At 36.0% G+C, this 27,432-nt stretch overlaps 2 protein-coding genes across 5 annotated transcripts in view; one reads left to right on the top strand and one right to left on the bottom strand.

The window, feature by feature from the left end:
* Positions 1-4,180, top strand: part of LHX6 (LIM homeobox 6) — a 37,294-nt gene extending 33,114 nt beyond the window's left edge. For both annotated transcript variants that reach the window (XM_031954246.1, XM_031954245.1), the window contains one exon: positions 808-4,180. In XM_031954246.1, the coding sequence (XP_031810106.1) occupies positions 808-887 (80 nt within the window). In that variant the 3' untranslated portion in view covers positions 888-4,180. The remainder of the gene's footprint in view (positions 1-807) is intronic.
* Positions 4,181-11,103: 6,923 nt separating this feature from the next.
* MORN5 (MORN repeat containing 5) overlaps positions 11,104-27,432 on the bottom strand; it is a 59,731-nt gene continuing 43,402 nt past the window's right edge. Inside the window, exon 5 of one of the 3 annotated variants that reach the window (XM_023507394.2) lies at positions 11,104-11,327. In XM_023507394.2, the coding sequence (XP_023363162.1) occupies positions 11,248-11,327 (80 nt within the window). In that variant the 3' untranslated portion in view covers positions 11,104-11,247. The remainder of the gene's footprint in view (positions 11,328-27,432) is intronic. The other 2 variants (XM_031954243.1, XM_031954242.1) reach the window with 2 other exon arrangements.

Below are 27,432 nucleotides of genomic sequence, written 5' to 3'. Positions count from 1 at the left end.
CTAGAAAGTAGTACAGATGGGATTCAAACCTAGATCTTCTGGTTCCCAGCCTTAGATCTTCAAAAGTACTCTGATTAGATCAAATGAAGTCAGTGAATTCAAGGTGCAGTTTCCTCTGAAAGATCATTAGTGACCACAGATGTCTGTTATGGATAGATTCGCAGAACAATGAACTTCCCTGGTGAGCTTAGGAAAGACTTCATTTCTACCCTTGAGGAAGTAAACTTCTCTTTGGTAGGTTGAAGGGGACAGTTGCTGAGTTTAATTTGGCCAGGTCTCCTACTTACTAGCTGAGAAAGTCACTTAGACTCTTCAGCCTCAATTTCCTCATCTATAAAATGGGTAGAAAGAGACACTAATATTTGGATTTCCCACTACTGAGTCATTATAAGAAACATGTGAGATAATGAATGCCAAAGAATTTTATAATCTTTATAAGGTACTTACTTTATAAATGTCAGTTTTTTCATCATCATTATTCTCTACACCCAATGCCATCCTTCATTCTGTTACATACCACACTGCCTGCCTCTGGGTCTATGGGTGTGAACATTATTCAGTAGAAAAGGAAAGCCCCATGTCAGATACATTTTTTAAAAAATAAAATAAAGTTTTGTTACCAATTATTTCAGTGAAGGAAAAACATTTTACTGGCAGTAGCAACAAGAGTGAGTCACTAGTTCTTTTGGGGAGCCAGGAGCCAGTCACAGAGCATAACTTTAAGGGGCACTGACTGTCAAAATGATGGGTGGGAAGTCTGAACATGTTTTTGTCTAACCCTCCTTGTCTACTTTCCCTTCCCAACAGGTCATCCTTTTTCAGTACTGACTACGCAAACTCTTCCGCATCTGTCTATGGTGATTCCACAGCTGCCCCTCAGTCACTGAAATCCTGTCTATCTGCCCCCTTATGACTAGTGGCTTCTGCCTCAGCCTTTCCATTCATTCCCATGAACCACCAGCCAGTTCCAGGTCCCCGTTCAGCCACCCGGGGACCTTTCCTCCTCTCCTGCTGAAAGCAGGCCCGGGGTTGTGCAGACCAAGGCCAGCCAGCATGGATCCCCAGAGCTACCGGGAACACTCCTGAGGCTACTTCTTGAAAGGCAAAGCTCCCCAAAATTTGGAAACAGGGTGAAAAAAAACTTTTATTTTTATTGAAGCTGGAGTAATTTTCAACTTGAGTGAATTAGAATTAAGAAAGAATGAAATTGTCAGGACAGTAACAATATCCAATTTATTATTTTTTTAACATTGGCCTTTGTTACCCATTTCCTTGAGACCATCTATGAATTCTGAATAGTTGACAACTCCAAATGTTATCCACTCAGTTGCTTTTGTTTGAGAAACTATACAGTTTTTATGGGAAATTCCCAAAAGAAAACTGTGTTCTAATTTTATCATTTCCATCTGTCTGGTTGTGTCAAGTTAATTCAGAGAACAAAGTGAGACTCACCAGCTCTGAGAGCCATGTAGGATGCAAAAGAAGAGCTTACCCTGCCAGAAGAAAAGATGGCCCCACACTGGGCATGATGTCTATGGGAGTCTTTGAATCTTTAAGTCAGGGAACATATAGCTAACTGCCAGTTTCCAGAATGTAGCTATTCCTCTTTTCTCCAGAATACTGCAAAGCTTAGCTAGGGGGGAAAAAAACACTTGGCAAACCAAGCAGAAAAACCTAACCATCCACTCTAATTCTATCCCAAAGACCAATTTTTGGGTATAAGTCATAGAGTCTTAGAGTCTCTTAAATTGAAAGAGACCTTAGGGGTCATCTCATCTTATTTTCAACAAAAGCATGCATCTCTTCCCTGCCAAGTGGCCTTTCAGCCTCTGCTTGAATACCTCCAATGACAGGGAACTCATTTTTTAAAAGACACTAATAAATAGAAACAAGATGAAAATCAAGAAGGGGAAAAACTGATTAGTTCTTCAGGTTATACAACTTGTATACAGCGTACAGAGCAAAAATATTATTTTTATCAGAATGATTGCGTCTTTAACTCTTTCAGCAAATGGGTACAGTAGGGGACAAACATCTCTAAATAACTGCTCTGTGTGGTCAGCATAGAACACCTGCAATAGCAGGATAAGGGCAACACTGTGAAATCAGCCAGTTTAGAAGTTGAACTCTGTGGGAGACTAGAGCCCTAGGCATTTCAAAATGAGCAATTTTTGGAGGGACTGAATTTGATGGGCCTGAATGGGAACATAAGATGTGATTACTTCCCCAAAAAAGTACAAGAGACAGATTAGGATGTCATGGTGTATGTGTTCTAAAGAAAAGAGTCAATGGCAAGACAAGATGATATTTCTTATGATGGGCTTCATTTTAAACCTGTCCTGGAAGCTTTCTATTAGAAAGATAGGGAGAAAACAGATGAGGATTATAGGACCTTTGTGTTCTAAGAAAACCTCATAGAAACTAACAATGGAACAGCGTCAGCAATTCTCTTCATTGTTCAGGAGAGAAGGTAATGCTAGGTTTACCCTTGAAGTAAAGTCTGGAAGATGTTTAGACCATTTAAATAGGACAACAATAGTCTACTTGCACCCCATTCCCTCTTCATCTAGGCAATTGTTTATCTCATGACTAATGTAACCAGTGAAGGGACAGGAAAGAGTCTGGACCAAGGTTGAAGAAGAAGACTCCTTGAAACAACGACCAACCTTTCACAATGAGCATTACCTATTCTTTGAGGTTTTCATCAATTTGCACCCTCCAGGAGAAGTACCAGGCTTCACACCACAAAACAAGACCTGCTTATTAACTGGCAAGCTACTCCCAAGCAAGAAAACCACTGAATATTGTGATCACCCAGGGCTCTGACATAGGCTTTTGACATTTGCCTCAGGGATAATCCCCAGAGAGGCCTACTGCTTTTCCCCATGCCTGTTCCAGAGGCAACTGTTCCTCAGTGGCAAAGGCAAAAACTCCTTTTCTAGGAAATATATTCTTTTGCATTTATTAACCAAGATTTTCACTCAAAGTCCAGCTTCTATATTAGAAACAACAGTGATTATGCATATTGAAAAAAACCTTATTGTGCCAAGAATATGACTTGTATTCTGTTAATTACTAGATATTTCAAAATATTTCAAAAATCATCTGATCCATTTTTTTTGCAACCATCATTAATCAAACTTTATCTCAGGTCATTTCTTTTAGCTTTTATCACAGGTAACTTTGTTTACTGAACATATGTTAGAATGAGCCACAGAGCTCGAGTCTGCCATGACACATTATTAAAATGTGCTTCAGTATCAATTACAGAAACAGCAAGGGAAAACTTGAACAAAATTTGGTGTTACAGAAAGGGTTCTACAAAGAGTTTGGTGACTTTGGAAAAGTCTCCTTCCCTCTCTAGGTTTCCACTTCCTACACTGCAAAATTAAAATGGTCAAGTTGTACAACCTCTTAAGATTCTTTCCACCTCTTCTTTGTCTAAGCTTCCTTTTAACTCCATCTATGTCATATTTTTAACATTCTGTATTCTACAGTCCCTTTTGGCTATAATAGTCAATGTTCTATTTTCTCTATTCTAAGATCCCTTCCATCTCTAAAATCCTGTATTTTAAGGTTCCTCTCAATCTAACATTCAATGTCCTAAGACCCTTTCCATCTTCATGTGGCAATGATTTTTTGAACATTCAGGGCAGGGCAAGAGATAAAATGAGGAGGAGATCCCATAAGAAGATCTCTGGATTATAAACACTATTTAACTTTAACAGCTGGTACCAGAACTCAGAAAAGGGAGTGTTTTCTGAATTGCTTACCAAAATCTTTCCAGTGATTTCTTTGTTCATTATGGTTAAAACCTCCAACCCCAACTTGGATGGAAAATCAGTGGGTAAACCATGTATAAGAGTCATTACAGACACAAATTCAACTTAATATTTTGCCCCAGAGTTCTTTCCCTGAGGTGGCTCATGTGGTCCCAGAATGCTGCAGATCCAACAGATTTCCACTACTATGGTTAGAGTAGCTTTGGACACAGCAGGCAGTCAAAACTAATATTTATTTAAATACAAAACAAAAGGGAAGACGGAAGAAAAACAAAAACATAAAAAATAAAAAAATTGTAAGCACTTTTTTGTAAAACCAATGTCTGTTTTGTTACATACTTTTAATGTTGTGTGCTTTGTAAATGTCTTATTTGTGTAATAAATAAAGTTAATGCAAATAGAAGTGCTGGCACTTACATCAAGAAAATGATGTAATTCCATTTTTTCCACTTGCTTCTTAGTGGATAGATCACGCCTTGGGAGTCCCTGTCCTAGTGTGTGATTATTTGGTTAATCATCAACTGCCAGAGAGCTTAGCACATATTCCTGGTAAATTGTTACAATTTCCCAGTTAGCAAGCTGGTCATTAAACTGGCAATGGTATTCCTTGGTGTAATTACCCAATCAATGCCGTCTGTTACCCAAACCCCAAGAAGAGGGAAAAGAAAGCAGTTCCCCACCACTGCTAACTAGCACCTTCTGCCATTGCTGTAGGGGACAGAGCAGATGCCACATCAGATTTGGAGTATTGAGTTAACTTCAAATGCTAAAAATGATCTGGAGGCAGAAGGATGGGGTAGAAAGAGTGCTGGATTAAGAATCACAAGAAAGCTGGATTTGACTTTTGTCCCCACTATCTAGCAGCTGTGTCTTCTTTCTTTCCCTCAGTTTCCTCATATATAAAGTTGGGAAAATATCTGTAATATCTACCTTGCAGGGATGTGAGAAAAATGCAGTGCACACTGTGAGGCCCTGTGTTTTTGAGGAGTACACAACTCTGCCTATCAAAAACCCATTAGCCAGGGGCTAGAATGCTGGGCTTGGAGTCAGAGAGACTCCTCTTCTTGAGTTACAATCTGATCTTAGACACTAACTAGCTCTGTGATCCTAGACATGTCACCTAACTCTATTTGCCTCAGTTTCATAATCTGTAAAATGAGCCAGAGAAGGGAAGTCACTTCAGGATTTAGGGTCACGAAGAGTCTGAAATGACCAAACAACAAAAATGAAAAAGGTCTAGCAAAGATACAACTCTTTCTCTAAAAACAAAACTTCTAGGTTAAAATCTTTCTATACCTTCATCCTATGCCATTCTCCAAGTTTTACTACAAGTCTTCAATCTACCATATACTAAAAGAGCTTCAACTCTTCCAGTGTCGTGGCAGTACCAACATATCACTGAATTTGTCCATCTGTTGCCTCATTTTTGCCATAAAACTGGCCCACCTCCTTTTCTGCTAATAAAAGCCCCTCATTCTTCACACACAAAATCATAGTTAGGCACATATTTGCGATTGTTTGTGCCTACCTTGCATCTTTCTATTATTCTCTGAATGATTTCTAAGTTTTGGTTCTTCAGTTCATTATGTTCCATGATTTGTAGCTATCACCAGAAGAGAGAGAATTAAACTAGTTTACACTTGAGAAGAATGGAGTTGACCTTTAAGACTAGCAGGTGTGGTAGGATGAGATCACCTACCTCGATATTTCTTTGAGCTCAGGGTAAGGCCCAGTCACTGGTTAGTGTATTCCAAATGACATATATACCAAGGAGAAACAGAAATATCAGTAGGGCCTAGATAATTAGAAGCAGTCACTCTTGCTTTTTCTCCTGTCAGACCACACAGCCTAAAACCAGAGAACATGTCTAGTCTCAGCCCACCAAGGGAATGGAACTGTTACCCTTAGTCTTCGAATGAAAAAGAGGGAGGTAGACTCAATGACCTATTATAAGTCCCCTGTGATTCAAAGATATCTTGGCCTTTTTCAGGACTTCTGTAATATTAACAGGGTTTTCCAAGTTAATTGTTTGGGACTCAACTCTTCCCTTCTCCTTGATTCTGTTGAACCATTTCATAATTGACAAACATAGGAATTCTATTCAAAAGATATTTATTAAACAAATATTATATGCAAGACTCTGTGCTAAGCTCTATATCTAGGAATACAAAGGATATGACAAAGACCCTGTTCTGGAGAGATTTACATTTTAATTGCAGGAAAAATTTGTCACAAATAGTTACGATACAGGGATAAGTCAGTAAGAGAAAGTCCGAGAAAAGTGGTAACACAAATTTCAGCAAGAAGAAAGCACTTTTACCTGCAGGGATCTGAATTTAGCCTTGAAGGGAAGAGCAACAACAAAGATGGGAAAAGGGCCAAAGAACAGTATGAAAAAAGGTGCAGAGTTGGGGACAGGAAAAGAATGGTTTACATGAAATAGTTTGGAGCAATAATAAATTATTGTTTTATAGTACTTTAAGATTTATAATTGCTTTCCTCACATAAACCCAGTTAGTTGGTAATATAAAGATTGTTATATTTATTTCTCAGATGAATAATTGGCACATGGGGTAATGATTTTAAATGTAATGCTAAAATAGGAAGATCACTTCGGCAGTATAAAGAGAATGGATTGGAGAAAAACCATACTAATAGAAGAAAGATTGGGTGGAAGGCTATTACAATGGCTTAAGCAACAAGAGATGAAAGTTTCACTTAAAACAGTCACAGTGGGGATGAAAAGGAGAGGAAAGATGAAAAAGATACAAAGGGAAAAGACACTGTTTTTGCTCCATTGCCTTGAATTCAGCGTAGGATGCTTTTTCCGAGCAAGGGAAGTAATTCTATGGCACGGCAGGAAAACAATAGTCTCATAAATGATAGTAGGAATGAGTCTTTAATGGTTAATATATTACTTATATAATAAGAATTAACAGAATGGCACAGAATATTGAAGAAAATATTAGATTTGGAACTGGAAGACTTGGGTTAGATTCCCAGCTTTGCTTCTCATTTCTTTTGTGACTCTTGGGCAAGTCAACTAAATTCTCAAAAATCTTGGTTTCCTCAATTTTAAAATAAAGAGGACAGGACTAGATGACTTCCAATGTCCCTTTCAACTCTAAACCCTCTGATCAAAATAAATACTATAATCCTATAACCACTGTCAGATTTATTTCCTTGAATAAGAAACTAAAATAGTTCACCAGATGAGTTAAAAGCACTGTGATTTTTTTTTTAATCAGAAAGAACATGGACGCAGGAATCAGAAAACCTGTCTTCATCTCTCTAAAAAGGGAAGAGGCCTGGATGACATCCTAAATCCCTTTTAGTTTTGTGTCTGGGGATCCTCTGTAAAGAATCATGATTCCATGGAAATGTTTGCTATTTAAAGGTCCCAGATTATGGGTAAGGTGGCATTAAAAAGAGAGTACAGTCAGTCAACAACACATCTCAGTTATAGTAACCTGTTCAATCATAATAGTGAAATAAATGGAAACAAAACCACTAGAGAATCATAAGAGGGACCCAGAGATGTTTACCCTTGAAAAATTTAGGGAAGTCATGACCACTATCTTCAAAAATCTGAAGGACTATCAAATGGAAAAAGTAGACATGTTTTGCTTGCCTTCAGGGTATCAGATTGTGCTCATTGTATGGTGTTATTGGTTGTCCTTTATTCTCAGAGAGGGCTTTGATATCCGGGAGGAAATGCCATGCCATGTAAGTGAATCGGATTGAAGTGAGGGAAGGTATACAAGGTCACAAGCTTCATTTTCTTTTCAGGAACTTCCAGGGCCGTTTCCATTCATCCTAATCTATATCTTGTTCAGTGGATGGAAGTGTCAAAAAAGTAGGTTTTGGTTTGGTATAAAGAATAACTTCTGGACAAAGTTGTCCCATTATGGACCAAACTTCTGAGCTAGATGCTTTTCATTCTGAAAGACTGACTTTTTTTTTAGGCATAATGGGATTACCAGAGCACATACTGTATTTAGAGCAGGAAGAAACCTTACAAGTCTCTTCATTTTACTGATAATGAAACTTAGAGTGGAAAAGTGATTAGTCCAGGGTCAAATAGTGGATTTGAGATTTGAACCAAGGCTGTTTCCATTTTTTTTCCCATTTCATGAGAACGGCAGTAAGATATAAAATGATAAAGCAGCCTTAAAATCAGAAAGATATGAGTTCAAATTCTGTTTCTGACAGATGCTAGTCATGTGTTTGGACAAGCAACTTAATCTCTCAGTACTCTAGGTAACTCTGTGATACTGTAAATGTTTTCTGAGGTCCCTTCCAGTTCAGATTTCTGTGAATGAATACTTTAAAAAAACAAAGCAATTTCTGAGTAATCCTGAAGCATAGCAAGGCTAGGATTTGACACAAGTTTCGACTGAGGTAGCATGATATAATAAAAGAAATTTCAGATATGGAGTTAGAAGAGACCTGGGTTTCTTTAATGCCGTATAATCTACAGCAAGGAGGCAGGTAGAAGACTTAGTGGATAGAAGTCTGGGCCTGGAGTCAAGAAGACCTGACTTCAAATTCACTAGCTATGTGATTCTGGGCAAGTCATTTAACCTCTGAATGCCTTAATCCACTTATGAAGGAAATGGCAAGAAAACATGGACAGTATTTGTATGCTAAGGTCCACAGCAGTCAGAAGAGTTGACATGACTGAACAACATCTATAGCAAGGCATAGAAAAACAAGGAAGTGGTAGTGTTATTGGAATAGACACCATAATTCTTCACAGAAGTTATCCATAGCAATGCCATTTGGGGCTCCAAAAACCTGGTAAATAAAACTGCTTCCGAATCCAGGGAACAAGATGATTGGAAGGGCCTCCAGAAACATAGTTAATCCTTATGTTCAAGCACAACACACCTTTCATAAGCTTTTCCTAGTTTTACCCTCTGAGTTGAAGAAAAGTTCTATATTTTCAAATACTTGAAAACAAATATTAATTTCTAGTCTTCTCTTTTATAACCTAGCCAACCCCATCTTCTCCAACTCATCATTATGTGGTATGGTCTTTTAGTCCCTGTTGGACTTACTCCAGTTTTTCAATGCCCTTCCTAAAATGTAGTATCTATGACTGATACATAATATACATAATACTTCAAAGATGGTCTGATCAGACCTGAAGACAGCTGAGATTGTTACATTTCTCATCTGGATACTATGACTCTCACAGTTGTAAATATTTGATTGGACTTCATATGTATTGGATGTGATGCATTCTGAGGGACATACAGGGCAAAAAGATATAAAATGAACTTTTGCCTGACCTTAGAAGGAGTCAGTGTTATGTCATAGATATTTCCAATGAAATATTTCTTCAATTTTTTACAAATAGGAAATTGCTGAGAACCCATTTTATAAATGAAGAAACTCTGTTTGAAAGAAATTAAGTAAGATTACACAGGAAGAAAACAGCAAAGATAAGATTTTACTCCAGGTTTTCTGACTCCAAATTCAGTACTCTTCACACCATTCCACATAATTTTTTAAAATTCAATTTTGCTTTCACGTTCAAATTCTCTCATGCCCATTTCTATTTCTCCCATTCATTGAAAAGGCAAGAACAAAACCCATTGTAAATATGTATAGATAAGCAAAACAAATTCCTTCCCTATCCCAACAAAGGAAAGAAAGGAAATAAAATAAAATATGCTTTAATCTGCCCTCTAAGTCCATCTCTTCTCTAACTGGAAGTGGATGTCGTGTTTCTTCATGAGTCTTTTGGATCAATTCACTATGTTGATCAGAGTTACAAACTTTTTCAAAGATGTTTAAATTTACAATATTATTGTTATTGTATAAATTTGTTTTGCTGGTTCCGCTTACTTCACTTTGCATCATTTCAAAAAAGTTTTCCCAGATTTTTCTGAAACCATCCCTTTCATCATTTCTTATGACAATAATATTCCATCACATTCATATACCATAACTTGTTCAACCATTCCCCAGTTGATTGGCACTCCCTCAGTTTTCAATTCTTTGCCACCATGTTTTAAGTATTTTTCTACATATGAATCTTTCTGGCTCCTACTTTGGGGTAGTGGTAGTGCTCTGACTGGATTAAGAGATAGGCAGTTTAGTAGCTTTTGAGGTATAATTCCATTTTGTTTTCCAGAATGGCTAGACTGGTTAGAACTCTACCAACAGTGTGTAACAGTGTAAAGTATCTGTTTTCCCACAATCCCTCCAGCATTTGAGATTTCCCTTTTTTCTCAACTATGCTAATCTAATGAGTATGTTTACATGGATCATTGAAAGCAACTATCCCTGATTTGTTCTAACATTTCACTTTTATTTAATTTTGGACTTTTTTGTCCATTTGTAGCATTTGTCCAAAATTTTTTATATGATTATATTGATAGATTAACTCAATAGATTATTAATCTAATTGTCTATCATTTCTAAGCAATGTATGTTTCTCATCCATTTTGTCTTTCCACAGTGGCTGACTAAACTGACTCTTTTGAATGTCACTGATCTTATTTGGGAGGTCTTTTAGTGTTTCAGGCCTTCAATTCACACTATATTATCCATAAGTAGGAACATCTGGAGAATACCATCATTAATAGAGAAACCTTTTTCCACTTGGACTTTGCAAAGAATTTTTGACAACCCATTGACTCATTCAGTATGTTATCATTCCTGACATTATTCTAAAGGTCTGTGCCACCCATACTTTTAAACTGAACATTCCCCACCCCAACCAGAATGTAAATTCCTTCAGGACAGGTACTGTTTCACCTTTTAGTTTTTGTTGACCTTGCATTTAGTACAGTGCCTGGCACATAAGAACATACACCAGTCTCCTTATAAGCCAGTTAATTTTATTCTGTTCAGTGGCTACACACTGGAGATTTTCAAGGAAGTCAGTCCTGTTATGGCCCAATAGATGCTTAATAAATGCTAATGTACTGAACTGTCATAATTACAATGATAATAGATGTCATGTTTATGGCACTTTTTACTTAAATTATCTCATTTGATCCTCCTAATAACTCCAAAAGGGAAAGCATTCTCATCCCTATGTTATAAAATCAGAGAAGTTAAGTAGTATGTTCCATTTTGTACAAGTTGCAAGTAAAAGAGCCAGTGCTTGAATTCAGATCTTTTCCCTCTCAGTCTATAATACCCTCACTGCTCTTTTATTATGTATATGATCTGAAAAGTGGTTTTATATTTTGAAAGAGATAATCATTTGTGATTATAGGGTAAATACAAAGAAATTGATCTTTGTGGAGTGAGAATTTGGCCCCAATAATGCTTCCCTACCCCTTGCAAGCAAGGCCCTTCTATATAAAGAAAACATTTGGATATAGTGAATCCCAAAAGCTTTTATTTCTACTTAAAACAAGGTAAACAATGAAACTTATTATTTCCTACTGGAAAGATAGTTATTCTCAAGAACTCTACCCACTGATTCCAGAAGTAGTAAGGTGGATCAGAGCTTAGCTTTCTGGCCGATAAATTCATCCCAGCCTTTCCGACAGGTGTGGATGATCCATTCGTGTTCATCATCATCTGTAATGGAAAAGGAAGCTTTATTACAAGGGTATGAAAGAGTCTCCTGCAACTTCCCAACTTAGGCCCTTCCTGTTTTATCTGTGGAAGAGGATAAGCTAGTCCCCCTTAGAAATCAGATAATTTTGTTCTATTTAGTGGCAAAAACCCCTGATTCCCAAAACTGCTTCATGGGGTCCAACAAAGGTTGATTTTTTTCCCCTGAGGCAATTGGGATTAAGTGACTTGCCTAAACCACACAGCTAGGAAGTGTTAAATATCTGAGGCCGGTCATCCTGACTTCAGAGCTAGTGCTCTGTCCACTGTGACACCTAGATTTTTTTTGTTAAATGAATGAAAGAAGAGGGATGCTTAGAGTCATTTGTAGAGGCTAAATTAATCTTTGATTGTTTGCTTTAGGCATGAGTAGTTTAGAAAAAAAGAAATTAGCTCTTTTCAAGGCATTGTTCCCAATCTACAGTAGATTCCAGTCACTTCATAGAATCAGAAAATGACCCAATGCAGAACACTAGAAGCTACAAGGTATTTAAAAACAATTTGCCCTCTGCTGGGGTATACTCCTGAAACAATACAGAAACTTATAATAAATGTTAATCTCTTTATGGAGCTTTACTGGAGCTATAGGATGTTAAAATTCAATGAATCCTACTAATGACTATTTCAGGAGCAGAATCTCTGAAATACTGGGGAAAAAAAGATGTTTGCTCATTTCTTTTTCCATACAGTTAGGTCCCAATTTCTCTTTTTGAAAGGAAAAAAAAAAAACACTTATAGGACTTTGTAGTTCATTGGTTGCTCTTAGTTTATGGTGATTATAGTAAGTAAGATTAGCCATAAATAAACAGTATTCTCAGACTTTTCTTCCTTACATACATTCTCTGTGAATGGCAAAGGAATCTTGTAATAAATGTTTTCTCAAAATTGCTTGTTACTGGTGCCAGAAATAACTGATCCTGACATATAGAGAAATATGAATTTTTAGGGCAAGAGTTTTCTTTCTTTACCTTTTTAAAATCATAGACCTCTTGAGCCTCTGGACCCCTTCTTAGAATAATGTTTTTAAATAAAATACAAATTGAAAAATTCTATGGAAATAGAGTTATTTCTCTATATATGCATACATATCATATATTTTAAAAATTTAGACACATTAGGTTAAGAACCCTTGTGTAGAGAAATAATTTCCTGGTCTTTAGAATTCAGTTAATTCCTATAAACAGTTATTAAGTATTTGTGTGCGTGGAGAGATTTGCTAAGTTGAAAAAGGATGCCTAAAATGTATTCAACGACAATATAATAGGATAGGAAAGAGGAGACACACAATAATAAATACACAATAATTATAACCAAGTTGATATGTACATAGGGAGAGGTTCAACCAAACTATAACAGACTTGGAAGGGAGAGAACACATCTGAGAGGAATAAGTAAGGATTTGATGAAGATGGCATGAGGTAGGCCCTGAAAATGGGGAATAATTGGGGAGTGGCAGAGACCATTCTCTGCACCAATATGAGCACAAAGAAAGGCACAGAGATGGGCCATGACATTATGGAATAATGAATCAACTGGTTTGGCTCATTATAAATGTAAACATTACTTGAGTATCAAGACTGATTCTCTTTTATATTTATATTGCCAGTGCCTAGAACAATTCCTGGCACATAAAGCTGTAAAAAGAGGTTGGACCAGATTTTGAAATCAATCAATTAAGATTTTATATTTTGTCCTATGGGCAAAAGACATTGTTAGATAAAGGATGGCATGATGAATTTTTTTTTAGAAATATTACTATCAACAACATTAATATAAATGGTGGATCGGAAAGAGTGAAGACTGGAAAAAGAAAGACCATTTAGGAGGCTGTTATAATAATATAGGAGAAAGCAAAAGAGGGCCAGAGTTAGAGTAGGACATGTGAGAGGACAGAAGGAGAGTTATGTGCCACCTGTGCTCAAGATTGCATCTTTCTTTATTGATCTCTTTTTTTATTAAAGCTTTTCATTTTCAAAACATATGCATGGATAATTTTTCAACACTGACTCTTGCAAAACCTTGTGTTCCAAATTTCCCCCCTCTTTCTCTCACTCTCCCCAAATGACAAGTAATCCAGGCTATGTTAAACATGTGCAATTCTTCGATACATATTTCAACAATTATTGTGCTGTACAAGAAAAATCAGATCAAAAAGGAAAAAAATAAGAAAACAAAATGCAAATAAACAACAACAAAAAGAGTAAAAATACTATGTTGTGGTCCACACTCAGTTCTCATAGTCCTCTTTCTGGATGTAAACACAACACAAGATCATTGGAACTGGCTTCAATCATCTCATTGTTGAAAAGAGCCACATCCATCAGAATTGATCTTCGTATAATCTTCTTCTTCGTATAATCTTTCTCAGAAATCATCCTGCTGATCATTTCTTACAGAACAATAATATTCCATAACATTCATATACCATAATTTATTCAGCTATTTTCCAGTTGATGGACATCCACTCAGTTTCCAGTTTTTTGCCGCTATAAAAAGGGCTGCCACAAACATTTCTGCACATGTGGGTCCCTTTTCCTCCTTTATGATCTCTTTGGGATATAAGCACAGTAGTAACACTGCTGGATCAAAGGGTATGCCATTTGATAACTGGGCATAGTTCCAAATTGCTCTCCAGAATGGTTGAATCAGTTCACAATTTTACCAATAATGTATCAGTCCCAGTTTTCCCACATCCCCTCCAACATTATTCATTATCTTTTCATGTCATCTTAGTCAATCTGAGAGGTGTGTCGTGGTACCTCAAAGTTGTCTTAATTTGCATTTCTCGGATCTATTGTTATTTAGAGAACCTTTTCATATGACTAGAAATGGTTTCAATTTCTTCTTCTGAAGATGGTCTATTCATATCCTTTGACCATTTATCAATTGAAGAATGACTTGAATTCTTATAAATTTGAGTCAATTCTCTATATATTTTAGAAATGAGGCCTGTATCAAAACCCTTAAAAGTAAATTTTTCCCCAGTTTTTTGCTAATCTTGTCTGCATTGGTTTTTGTTTGTACAAAATTATCTATTTTGTTTTTAATAATGTACTCCAATTCTTCTTTGGCCACAAATTCCCTCCTTCTCCACAGATCTGAGGTAAACTATCTTTTGTTCTACTTATAATATCACTCTTTATATCTAAATCATGAACCCATTTCTACTTTATCTTGGTATACAGTGTTAAACGTGGGTTAATGCCTAGTTTCTGTCATAATATTTCCCAACTTTCCAAGCAGATTTTATTAAATAGTGGGTCTTTTTTTTTTTTACATCAACTTTATTTTTTAATATATCCCTCTTCTATTTAAAGAGTCATCTCTTGGTATAAAAAGAAAAGATCAGTAGAAGCAACCAAACAAGTCTAACATTTTATGCAATGCTTTTCATCCCTTCTCTGAGAACAAGTCTGACCATTTGTATTACACATCATTCAATGGGGCAGTTAGACAACAATGTATAAAGTACTGGGTCTGAGGTCAGGAAGACTCATCTTCCTGAATTAAAATCTGGTTTCAGACACTTACTAGCTGTATGACTCTAAGCAAGTCAGTGAACAGTATTTGCTTCAGTTTTCTCATCTGTAAAATGAACTGGAGAAGGAAATGATAAACCCCTTTAGTATCCTTGCTAAGATAACTCCAAATAGGGTCACCAAGAGTGAGATATGCTTGAAACAACTGAACAACAGTCATTGTGTATATTGTTTTACTTGTGTTGCTTATTTGTTTTTGTTTTTTTTTTTTTTTTTTTTTTTAATTTAATAGCCTTTAATTTACAGGATATATACATGGGTAACTTTACAGCATTAACAATTGCCAAACCTCTTGTTCCAATTTTTCACCTCTTACCCCCCCCCCACCCCTTCCCCTAAATGGCAGGATGACCAGTAGATGTTAAATATATTAAAATATAACTTAGATTGTGTTGCTTATTTGATCAGTTTCGATGTTTTCCCAAGCTTTCTGTACTCATCATATTCATCTTGTCTCACAATGCAGTAAGAGTCCATTATATTCAGGCACCACAATTTCTTTAGCTATTTCTCCAACCAAGGCTCTTTCAAGTCCCTTTTTCTGCTAAGCAGAATGAGTTACCACAAACCAAGTCAGCTGGATACAATGCAAAGGTCATTTATTCTAATCCATAATCATGTGAAAGTGTACAGTTGGATCTTTTTAACTGTAGCCAGTCCCATTGTAGGCTAGACAATATAGGTTGCTTGCTTATAGGAGTGCTCTTTGCTGTTGGGAAGGGTGGCTATTGCCCAACTATAGGTCTTATGATGAGCCAATGCATTTCAAAGACAGCTTCTAGTTTATTGATGATAATTTTTCCCTTAGACAAAATCTAACTACAAGACTTTTTACATTGTTGTACTTTGTTCGATTAGAGAGTCACTTGAATAGAGTTTCCTGAAAGTTTAAAGAATTATTCCTCATGTCTGAGTAAATTGGTCAAATCATTTCTTTCTTGCTAAATCTGTTTGAGAACTAGTAATTGTGGGAATGGAAGTTTTAAATGTGGGAAGTAGAGGTAGAACATTTTAGCGTAAGGCAGACCTAAGTGCACTGTTCTAAAAGGGGGCTTAGGAAAGCATGAAGGCACTGGGAACCCAAGAAGACCAACACTAGGAAACTGGGGAGAGGATTAGAAAGGGAAAAGAGAAAGATCACAAGCAAAATTTCAAATTTTTGCCAAAGGTTGGCTCTCTACCAAATGGAGGGGTGGGGGGAGATTAAGTATCCTTATGTTGTTGGAAAAACAAAGGACCCAGAATCTGAAGATAAAATCAGCATCACCAATTAAGAATTATAAGGGGCCAAAGAGACACCAATCTATTATCATCATACACTTCATTTTATAGCTAAAGAAACTGAGCCACAGAGATTTCTGTACTGTGTAACTTGCTCAGGATTACACAGCTAATAAGTGTCTGATACTGGATCCGAACATAAATTTTCTTTATTCCAAATCCAGTGCTTCATCCATTATAGTTACATTCTAGCTCCAATATTACCTTTATGTGGCTTAGGTAATTTCTCTTGGAGCCTCAATTCCTTTATCTATAGAATGGAGACAGTATTGTTATTGTTTTTGTTTGGTTTTTTGCTGAGACAATTGGGGTTAAGTGATTTGCCCAGGGTCACACAGCCAGGAAGTGTTAAGTGTCTGAGGTCAAATTTGAACTCAGGTCCTCCTGACTTCAGGGTTGGTGCTCTATCCACCATGCTTTGTGGCTGCCCCAACAGTATTATTTTCAAAACCTATTTCCCAGGAGGGTTGTGGGGAAAGTATTTTGTAAGGAATATCATGCTACAGAAATGTGTTGTTGCTGAACAGAGCTTAACATAGTAAGTGCTTCATGAATGCATAAGGCTTGACCATTTCTGTGGCTGTTAAGCAGCAGCATATAGTGAATGGTAAGCTGGCTTCAGGGTCAGAAGGAACCTAGTTCAAGTCCTGCTTCTGACACATTGACTGTGTGACACTGGGCAAATCACTTAACCTCTAAGCATCCCAGTTAATACACTAAGACTATCATCACAGAGAAGATGTCGTTCAAATTTGCAATCTGGACTAAGAGCACTAGAATTCAGCTCCAAAGGCTTTGGTGGGCTGGCCTGGGAACTCAACCACCATTTGTAACACTGTTTCCATGGGAAAAATGTGTTACACATTCCAAACAACTGACTCACAAACAAACTTTTTGGAACTAAGTTTGTTAGTTGGGGACAGCCTGTATAGGAAAATCCACTGTAATATAAAAGATAAATTAGAGGCTGGGTTTTTACTTTACAAAAGACTTCACAAAAGAATTCTTTTACACAGAAACCCATTTCAACAAGACAGAAATTGTTTTCAATATCCTCTTGTGGGTGGGGAGGGGAGTAAGGGGGAGAAGAGCCATGTTCTCTTTCATTGTGTTCAAGGTAAATAGGACCACCCAGTGCTCTAGTTCTGCCTTTGGGGACTAAGCACAATTTTAATCCCTATTTGACTTGATGGCTTTTTAAATGCTTATAAACTGACCATGTTCTTCCTAAATTTTCTCTTCTCTAGACCAAACTAGTTATTTCTTCCACAAGTCTTTGATTCTAGCCTAATGTGGTTTTAAGTCCCCTCATGGTGTTGGTCACTCTCCTCTGAACATTCTCTGTCTTCTCTCAATGTTCTTCCTAAAATATGGCCTCTGTAATTGGATCTGACTACAATAAATATTAAATATTTATTGGTGCAGAACACTGAGGAAGGTTCAATGTTTACATAAGATACTACCTAGACTAGTGAAAAGATGACACAATTATAATTAGAAGGCTTCTGAGGGGATGGCATTTGAGTTGGAACTTAACAGTAAAAAGGGAAAAGGAAGACATTTCAGCATAGTATGAGCTAAGACATGGGGGCATAAGAGGTCATGTATAAGAACCAAAAAGTAATGCAGTCTTGTTAGTGTCTAAAATAGAATAGACTACTCCAACAGAAAGTGCAGGACTGATGACTTCTGCATACTGGATACTAGCCATCACAAATTAGATTCATAGATTTTAGAGCTGGAAGGCGCAAAAGAGGCCACCATAGCCATGATCTTCTTTTTACAACTTGAGGATACCTATGTGAAGAGTGATTAAGTGACTTTCCAAGATCATTTAGCTAGTAAATGTCTGAAATAGAATTTGGATCCAGTTCTTGTAAACTCTGGAGCCCTATTTATTTACTATGTGGCCTCTCAATTCTATCTGTAAAGCCAAACATAGCATAGTTTTAGGATAAGAACTCACTATTTGACAAAAATTGCGGGGAAAATCCGAAAATAATAGGACAGAAACTAGATATTGATCCACACCTAACCTATACCAAGATAATGTCAAAACAGGTTCATGATTTAGACATAAAGAGTGATACTGTAAGCAAATTAGAAGAACAAAGCATAGTCTACCTCTTAGATCTGTGAAGAAGGAAAGAATTTGTGGCCAAAGAAGAATTAGAATACATTATAAAATGCAAAATGTAAAATTTTGATTATACTAAGTTTAAAAGTTTTTGCACAAACAAAACCAATGCAGACAAGATTAGAAGGGAAGCAGAAAACTGGGGAAAAAATTTTACATCCAAGGGTTCTGATAAAGGCCTCATTTCTAAAATATATAGAGAATTGACACAAATTTATAAGAATACAAGCCATTCTCCAATTGATAAATAATCAAAGGATATGAACAATTTTCAAATGAAGAAATTAAAAATATTTCTAGTCATATGAAAAAATCCTCTAAATCACTATTGATCAGAGAAATGCAAATTAAGACAACTCTGAGGCACCACTACACACTTCTCAGATTGACCAGGTTCCCTTTTATCCTTAAGAATGGGAGCTCCACCCTACTTTGTTTCTACTTTCCAGATCTTTTTGATGTAGCCTGAGGAAATTGGAGCAATTGACTGGAGGCTTTGTACCTCAGGAAAAAAAATGATAAATGTTGGAGGGGATGTGGGAAAACTGGGACACTAATACATTGTTGGTGGAGTTATGGACTGATTCAACCTTTCTGGAGAATGATTTGGAATTATGCCCAAAGAGCTATCAAAGGGCATACCCTTTGATCTTTACTGGGCCTATATTTCAAAAACATCATAAAGAAGGGAAAAGGACCCCCATGTGCAAAAATATTTGTGGCAGCCCTTTTTGTAATGGCAAGAAACTGGAAACTGAGTGAATTTCCATCAGTTGGAGAATGGCTGAATAAATTATGATATATGAATATTATGGAATATTATTGTTCTATAAGAAATGACCAGCAGGATGATTTTAGAGAGGCCTGGAGAGACTTACATGAACTGATGCTAAGTGAAGTGAGTAGAACCAAGAGAACAGCAACAACAAGATTGTGATGATCAATTCCGATGGATGTGGCTCTTTTCAACATCGAGGTCATTCAGGCCAGTACCAATGATCTTGTGATAAGAGAGAACTATCTGTACTCAGAGAGAGGATTGTGGATCACATTTCACTTTTTTGGTATATTCACCTTATTGGTGGTTGTTGTTATTTACTTGCTTTTTTTCTTTCCATTTTGTTTTTACTTTTGATCTGATTTTTCTTGTGCAATGATAATTGTGGAAATATGTATAAAAGAATTGATATGATTAACATATATTGGATTATTTACTTAGGTCTAAGGGAATAAGTGGGGGAAGGGAGAGAGAAAAAAAATGAAACACAAGGTTTGCAAGAGCAAATGTCAAAAACTATGTATATATATATATATATACATACATATATATATATATATATATATATGTTTATTTAATAGCCTTTTATTTACAGGTTATATGTATGGGTAACTTTACAGCATTAACAATTGCCAAACCTCTTGTTCCAATTTTTCACCTCTTACCCCCCACTCCATCCCCTCCCCCAGATGGCAGGATGACCAGTAGATGTTAAATATATTAAAATATAAATTAGATACTATGTATATATTTTGAAAATCAAAAGCTTTAAAAAAAGATAACATAATTTTTGTTACTGTTGGTTTTTTGGAGGGAGAATGACAACCAATCTCGTGAAACTCAGAGAACAAAGAATACAAGGAATCTTGAGAAATGGGAGATGCACTTTAAAAAAAGATGGGGGAGAGGAGGCATCGAAGTCATGACCTTGGTGTTTTTCCATGGAGAATCTTTGGTTTCCTCAGTGCCAGGCAAGGGATGAAGCTGCCATCTGCTAAAAACTGACATTCTGAGTCATGAAAAGGTAACAGACCCAAGGACGCCAGGTTCCCCTTTATCCTTAAGAATGGAGGCCCCACCCTGCTTTGTTTCTACTCTCCAGATCTTTTTGATGTGGCCTGAGGAAATTGGAGCAATTGACTGGAGGCTTTGTACCTCAGTTTCTCATTCTGGACCCTGGGCCTTATACCAATTCTCCAAGTGCTTGGGTACCACATCATGTTTGAGCTGTTAGGGGAAGGGTGCAGTACCTCAGGATTTACCAAAGTTGAAAGCTCTGAAGGATGGCCTGGCTGCCTGGCCTGGGGGATAGCTGGGTGTGTGGGGAGGCAGTGGCATGTCAGAACACAAAGAGTTAAACTCTGGTTAAACACACTTTTGCCACACGAAAAGAAGACTGGTTGATAATTACAGTACTATAGTTTTAGGGCTATTCGAATCAGTACAGCTGCAACCTCTTCAGTAGTAACCTCTGAAACAAGACAAACTGGGTTTATTGTACTGAACGAGTCTTCAAACCCCTCCCTGATTGTTAGTAATTGGACTTAACAGCCTCTTGACTACCCTTTTTACACTCTACCTGACTGTGCAGCTACCAATTTAAATCACAGATGCCGGTCCTCTTTTATAGCAGCTGCCTGCTCACTATCCATCTCGCCTTGTCAGTCTCTGCCGGCTTCCATAACCCTGCCACACCAGGGTGAGGCTGGAAAATCACATTTCATCAATATTTAAAATGGAATGAAACCTGGCGGTTTGATTAATGCTACCAGATAGCGGGAGATGTAATTATTATTTTGCAAATTGCGATTGTTGGAATATGGTAATATGATTGTCTAAGCACATCTTCACCTTCTTGGGTAATTTTCCATGGGGGGAGGGGAGGAGGAGATGGAGGGGAAAAAAGGAGGTTGGAAAAAAATACAAACTGTTTAATCAATTGTAAATTATTACCCTAGGCACAATTAAGGGGAGCATGGCTCTTCCCCCCAGAACAGAAAACAGGGAGAACAGTTTTTCTTGTGCTACATTTATCCCTTAAAGTTTATATGTTTTCCCCTCTTTTAGGTGATCTCAAGGCACACTTTGCTAATACAAAGGGAATACTTTCAGATTCCTAGAAGCTCTCATCTTTCCCTAAAATGTTTGTTGTTGCTATTGTTCTTTTTTTTTTTTAAGACGTTACTCAGAATTAAAAATATTTGCTAAAATTTGAAGTAGTATGATATACTAGATCTGGAGTGATGAGATCTGTGAATGAATTCTGACTGTTACTTCATCTCTCTGAGCCTCAGTTTTCTAATCTATAAATTAAGGGAATTGGTCCCTTTCATCTTTAAGACCTCTCTTGATATTCACAGACTAATCATTTATTCAATGCCTTCTGTATATATTACAGTGTATTAAACTCTGGAGAAGCTCAATCAATGAGCTTATAAAGGCAACAGAAGGATATAATACATTCAGAAATAAATAAAAACAAATTAAAATATGGTAAATGTCCTATGAAATGAAGGGAACAATCATTTTCAGATGGGAGGCTTTCCAAAAAAGCTTCTGAAGGAAAAGGTATTTGAATTAGTCATTGAAGATTATTGAGCAAAAAAATGACAAAACCAGAATTGCATATTACAAAATCTGGTAGAAGATATAGAACATTTTAGAGGGGGAGAAGAAAAAAGGCAAAAAAAGCAGTGAGAAAGTGATTATTATAGTCTAAGTGAAAAGTGATGAAGGTCTGAATCATATGGTGGGGGGAGTTGGAAAGAAGAGGAGGGAACAGATGAAACAGATTTTTTAGAATTATACTGATATTCCTGAAAAGAACGAGTTATTATAGAACCTGTTTTATGCTACTTTAGGAAGTCTGCGGGAACCCATAATTAGACTTCAAGATTTGTCCTATAGAAGTTTATCTAGAAAAGAATATTAAATTATATTTAATAAAAAGGCAGGGAAAGATAGACTAAAACCAATTGAAAATTAAATAATCTAATTCTAAAAAATGAGTGGGTCAAACAGCAATCACAGAAACAAACCATAATTTCATCTAAGAGAATGGGAATAATGAGACAACATACTAAAACCTATGGGATACAGCCAAAGCAGTTCTTAGGGGAAATTTTATATCTCTAAATAACTTCATGAATAAAATAGAAAAGGAGATCAAGGAATTGGGAATAAAACTAAAAAAGCCAGAAAAAGAACAAATTAAGTTCGAGTTTTTGTTGTAAAGTTGTTTTCCATTTGTATCTGATTCTCTGTGACCCTATTTGGAGTTTTCTTGGCAAAGACACTGGAATGGTTTGCCATTTCCACCTCTAGCTCGCTTTACAGAAACTAAGGCAAACAGGGTTAAGTGACTTGCCGAGGGTCACATAGCTAGTAAGCATCTGAAGTTACATTTGAACCTGAGTTCTTCTGGCTCCAGGTCTTGCATTCTGTCCATTGAATCGCCTAACTGCCTGTTTGTTTTTATAGGCTGTATAAATGATTCCCCTTGTTTCATTCATTTTCCTCTGAAAATGTGTTAAGACTAGGTATCCAGGTTTCACTAAAACTGTCCCTTTTATCCATTTTCATTCCACAACAATATTCCATTACATTGGTCAGCTATTATACAATTGCTGGGCAGTTCCTAATTTTCAATTGTTTGCTACTATTGTCACATGGTTTTTAATAGATCTGAGCCAAAGAAGATCTAATATACACCCTTTTAGATTCTAGTAACATTCTCAGTATTTTATTTCAAAATGTAGAACTTTAAAACTTCATAGAATACTTCTTTAAAACAATTTTTTTGCATTAAAATCTTTTTTAGATCATTTGCATTTCCAAATGTTTTGTCTTCTGATGATTAGCCTTGATAATACAAATTTAAACAGTATCAAAATACACCAACGTTGTACATATGTGTGTTTGTGTATATATATATATATATATATGCATACACTAATGCATGCATCTTATATCTTTAAGAAAAATTTATTTTTAAAATAAAGGGTTTTTTTCCTTGTTTAAAGAAAGGGAAAGAGAGAGAGAGAGAGAGAGAGAGAGAGAGAGAGAGAGAGAGAGAGAGAAAGAGAGACAGAGAGACAGACGAGAGAGAGAGAGAGACAGAGAGAGAGAGAGACAGAGAGAGACAGAAGAGAGAGAGACAGAGAGAGAGAGAGAGAGAGAGAGAGAGAGAGAGAGAGAGAGAGAGAGAAAGAAGGTCTGTTTAGGAATTAACAAGTTTTATAAAATGTTTTGGCTACTCTTAAAAACAAAACAAAACAAACTCCCTAAAAATCCTCCATCAGAAAAATCCTTTTATCATCCTAAAGAGTCTTAATCTAGAATTCAGAGAAACTGCCACCATCTAGTGTTATGACATTTGGCAAGCCATTTCCCCTTTCTTATCCTCAATATTCATATCTGTGAAATGAAGGGATTGCACCTGATGATTTTGAAGGCCTTTTTAACATTAATAGTCTTAACATTTTTTGTCCTATGATCTGACATTCTTTTTCTAATATTTCTTTCTATATTTAACATTCAACATCCTAACATTTTATTTTCTAAGATCTCTTACACTTCTAACATGTTACATTTTAACAAGACAAGGGGATGAAAGAATAGAATGGAATGACTTGATTTGAAAGGACATTATAAAAAACTTGATTTGCTGACTTTCTTCAACCAGGCTGCATTTAATAATATAGTCATGATGTTCAAGTATATTTATTATGTGAATAAATTCAGGAAGTAGAAACAGCCTGCTTTTTTTCTTTTAGTTAATTGAACATGGTAACTTTAATTGACTCTTAATAAGCAGTTAGATCAAACAATAAACATTTAGAGGATAATTTTAGTAGACATATGAGAGGTAGTATAGTCAAAAAATGAAGAGTTGCTCTTGGGTGTCAGGAAGAATTATGTACATGTCCTACTTCTGCCACATATTGGCTGTGTATGTGACCAGGCACTGAAATGCTCAGGGCCCCAGGCAAGTTTAATTCAACTGGTTGCAGAGAGATGTTGAGATGCACTGGTAGAAGCATAAGTTTCTTAGACCTATAAATTCATAGATCACCCCACCCTTAACCCCACAAATAAAAATCAGTCACAATAGCACAGATAAGGTTCTCTAGATGTTCCTGTTTGCAGGTGACATTGTTTTGATTTCATCAAACCCTCAAATACTACAAGCATTCCCAATGAGATCCACAGTTACTCAAGAGATGAACTACTCTATCAATAAGAAAAACCAAGAAATAATTCCATAATTACTTAAATTATATCATGCAGTTTGATGGGCAGTTACTTAAGTGAGGTCATTTGCACACATACTTTGGACAGTTACTACAAATAGCTAATGTGTACAACAGAATGAGAAAGATGTGATTTAGAATTGTTCATTTTACAAAAGAGGAAAGAGTTTAAGAGGTTAAGTGATGTACGTAAGGTCATGTAAAACTGAGATTTGAACCCAGGTTCTCTGATTCTAATGTGAATGGTATTTTCACTACATGATGAGTAAAATGAGGAACTGAGGAGATGAAGTTGCATCACATTTGGAATATTGAACAACATTTGAATAAACTCAATTTCTATCACATTTTCCCCAAAATTTATTTTTTCTAAACAAAACCCCAATTTTAATGATATTTCATTTTTCTAAATACATGTAAAAATAGTTTTCAACATACAATTTTGTAAAACTTTGTGTCCTAAATTTTTCTCCCTCCCTCCCCAAGATAGCAAGTACTCTGATAGATTAAATATGTGCAGTCCTTTAAAACTTATTTCCATATTTGTCATGATGTGCAAGAAAAATCATTTATTATAGGACAATAATATTCCATTACTTTTATATACCATTCCCCAACTGAGGGGCATCCACTTAATTTTCAGTTTCTTGTCAGTAGAAAAAGAGCTACTACAAACATTTTTGCACATATGGGTCCTTTCCCCTTTTTTTATTGTCTCTTTGGCATACAGATCCCATAATGATATTGCAGGATCAAAGGTTATGCACAGTTTGATAGCCCCTAGGGCATAGCTCCAAATTGCTCTCCAGAATGATTGGATGATCTCATAACTCCATCAACAATATATTAGTGGTGCAAAAACTCACATTGAATGTGAGCAGATTATAATATATTATCAATAATGATATCAGAAATGATAAAAAGATATATCATCAAGGACATGAATGGTGAAAAAAGAGGCATAATGAGATTTTGGGAAAATAGGTGGATAGCCTGAGTACTTAACTGATACTTATGAAATATTAAAAGAATTAGATGAAGGTTTCCAGTTTGTTAGTAAATTCTTTGAAGAATTTATAGAATGACAGTACAAAAAGTGCACAGGATTAACTTAGCCTGAGTATACCACTGAAGAAATTATCCATAACAATAGTTCTATCAAAGAATACAAATATGAATGAACATGTCAACACATGAGCTGCATCCCTGAGATTCTGATACATAGACTAAAACCCAGAATATGTTTCACAGCAAAATTCTAGAACATGGTGTCATCAGGGGAATCTTAACTCTGAGTCTCAGGTTTATTTTACAATGTGAATTTAAAAAATCATAAATTGTTAGAACTAAAATTGTTAGAAAAAAAGAACATAAATTATTAACATAGAAGAGCCATTAGAAAATAAGAGTACTAAAATATAGATATAGAAAGGCAGAGCTGAACCTTAAGAGATAATGTTAGAATTTAGACTATTCAGGCTAACTAATCCAAATACTTCTTCTAGAGCTGAGGACTCTGATGCCCCTAATAATACTAATAACTAATCCAAATAATCCAAAAAAGGGAAGCTTTTTGCCCCAGATCACATGTGGTGATTGATAGCAGTGTAGAGACCAGGTATCCTGACTGTCTGGTGTTTTTCCCACTATACCATACTGCCACAGAAACTTCAAGGACAAGGACAACAGCTAGGACAATTCTGAAATGTCCTAGGGAATTTTAGTCAAAATACTCCCGTGTCATTCATCTCTCAGGCTAGACAAAGGGCAACTTATTGAGAAAATTACAATCATCCAGAAACACATACTCTAAAGGCTATCTTTACCTTATCTGTAGTCCTATAACCAGTGTTATGAGAGCTTTAAATAGTATCTCCCTTCTCAAATCATGTGTAACTGCCACAGAAAATACTGCAACTGACATCACTTCTTAAAATTGTAAGCATTTACTATACACATTCTTACCCAATTGAACGTTCATTTTGTCAGATTCATGAAAAGTAAAAATCACAGAATATTTGTAAAGGGGTACAGTTACTTTCAAGGATATACACCTCCCCCCATTCAAACCAATCTAACCATAAAGCTGAGGCCTTTAGAGCCTGTACTTTTATCATTTTGTAATATGGATTATAGTTATTTATGTACAGACTGAGCCCTTCCTCCTTCCCAAATTTTTGCTAAGCTTTAAATTTCTTGAAGGCAGAGATATTGCCTGTTTTCTTTCTTTCTTTCTTTCTTTTTTTTTGGTCTTTATGTATCCAATACTTTGCTCAATGCTTTTAGGAGGCTCTTAATGTTTTTCAATTCAACATTCATAAGCATATATTGAGTGCCTATTGTTTTCCAAGAACCCAGTTTGGAAAGCTAGGTTTTTTTGGAAAGAAATGTTGCCTTCTAAGAACAAAGACAAAAATGGATAGTCCCTGCCCTCAATCAAGTGCATATTCTATAGGGAAAGACAACAATTTAGCTTGAATCATACTAAATTGAGATGTCCTAGGGGTGGTTTAACAAAAAAATTCATTTGTAAATATCATATCAATTATAGTAGTGCTAGAGAGAACTTGAAAACAATTTGTTTTCTGGTAGTTTAAGAGTCCCTAACTCTATTTCTTATGCCCTCCCCAATCTTGTGACACTACTGATTCAAACTATGAGTAAAGAAAAATTAATTTGTTGAGTGTATTGGTCAGTTTTGAGTTTATTACAGGCAATAAGATGAACCAGTGGCAGATTGTGGCATTGTTCATTTCATTATGAGACGTTATTTGTTCCTAGTAGTCTGTGTGAGTGGACATCATCACTTGTCTAACAAAAGTGCTAAGGAGAATGTATATATTTGATGTTTGAGATATGCCAGAGACAGACTTTGGGTCAAGTCTTTTTCCTGGTGTTGGACTAAATGACATCTGAAGTACTCTCTGGTCAAATAATTTATTTAAAAGTTTAAGGATTAATTTAAATGAGAATTGGGTTATTTGTTGCCTCTAGAAATTCAATTCAATAAAGATTTCTTAACTATTTACTATTTGCAATGCCTCATGCAAGATGCCCAGGATATAAGGATGAGCATAGTATA

Source organism: Sarcophilus harrisii, chromosome 2 (genome assembly GCF_902635505.1).
Source record: "Sarcophilus harrisii chromosome 2, mSarHar1.11, whole genome shotgun sequence".
NCBI classification, from domain to species: domain Eukaryota; kingdom Metazoa; phylum Chordata; class Mammalia; order Dasyuromorphia; family Dasyuridae; genus Sarcophilus; species Sarcophilus harrisii.
This window is presented reverse-complemented; position numbering and strand designations above follow the sequence as displayed.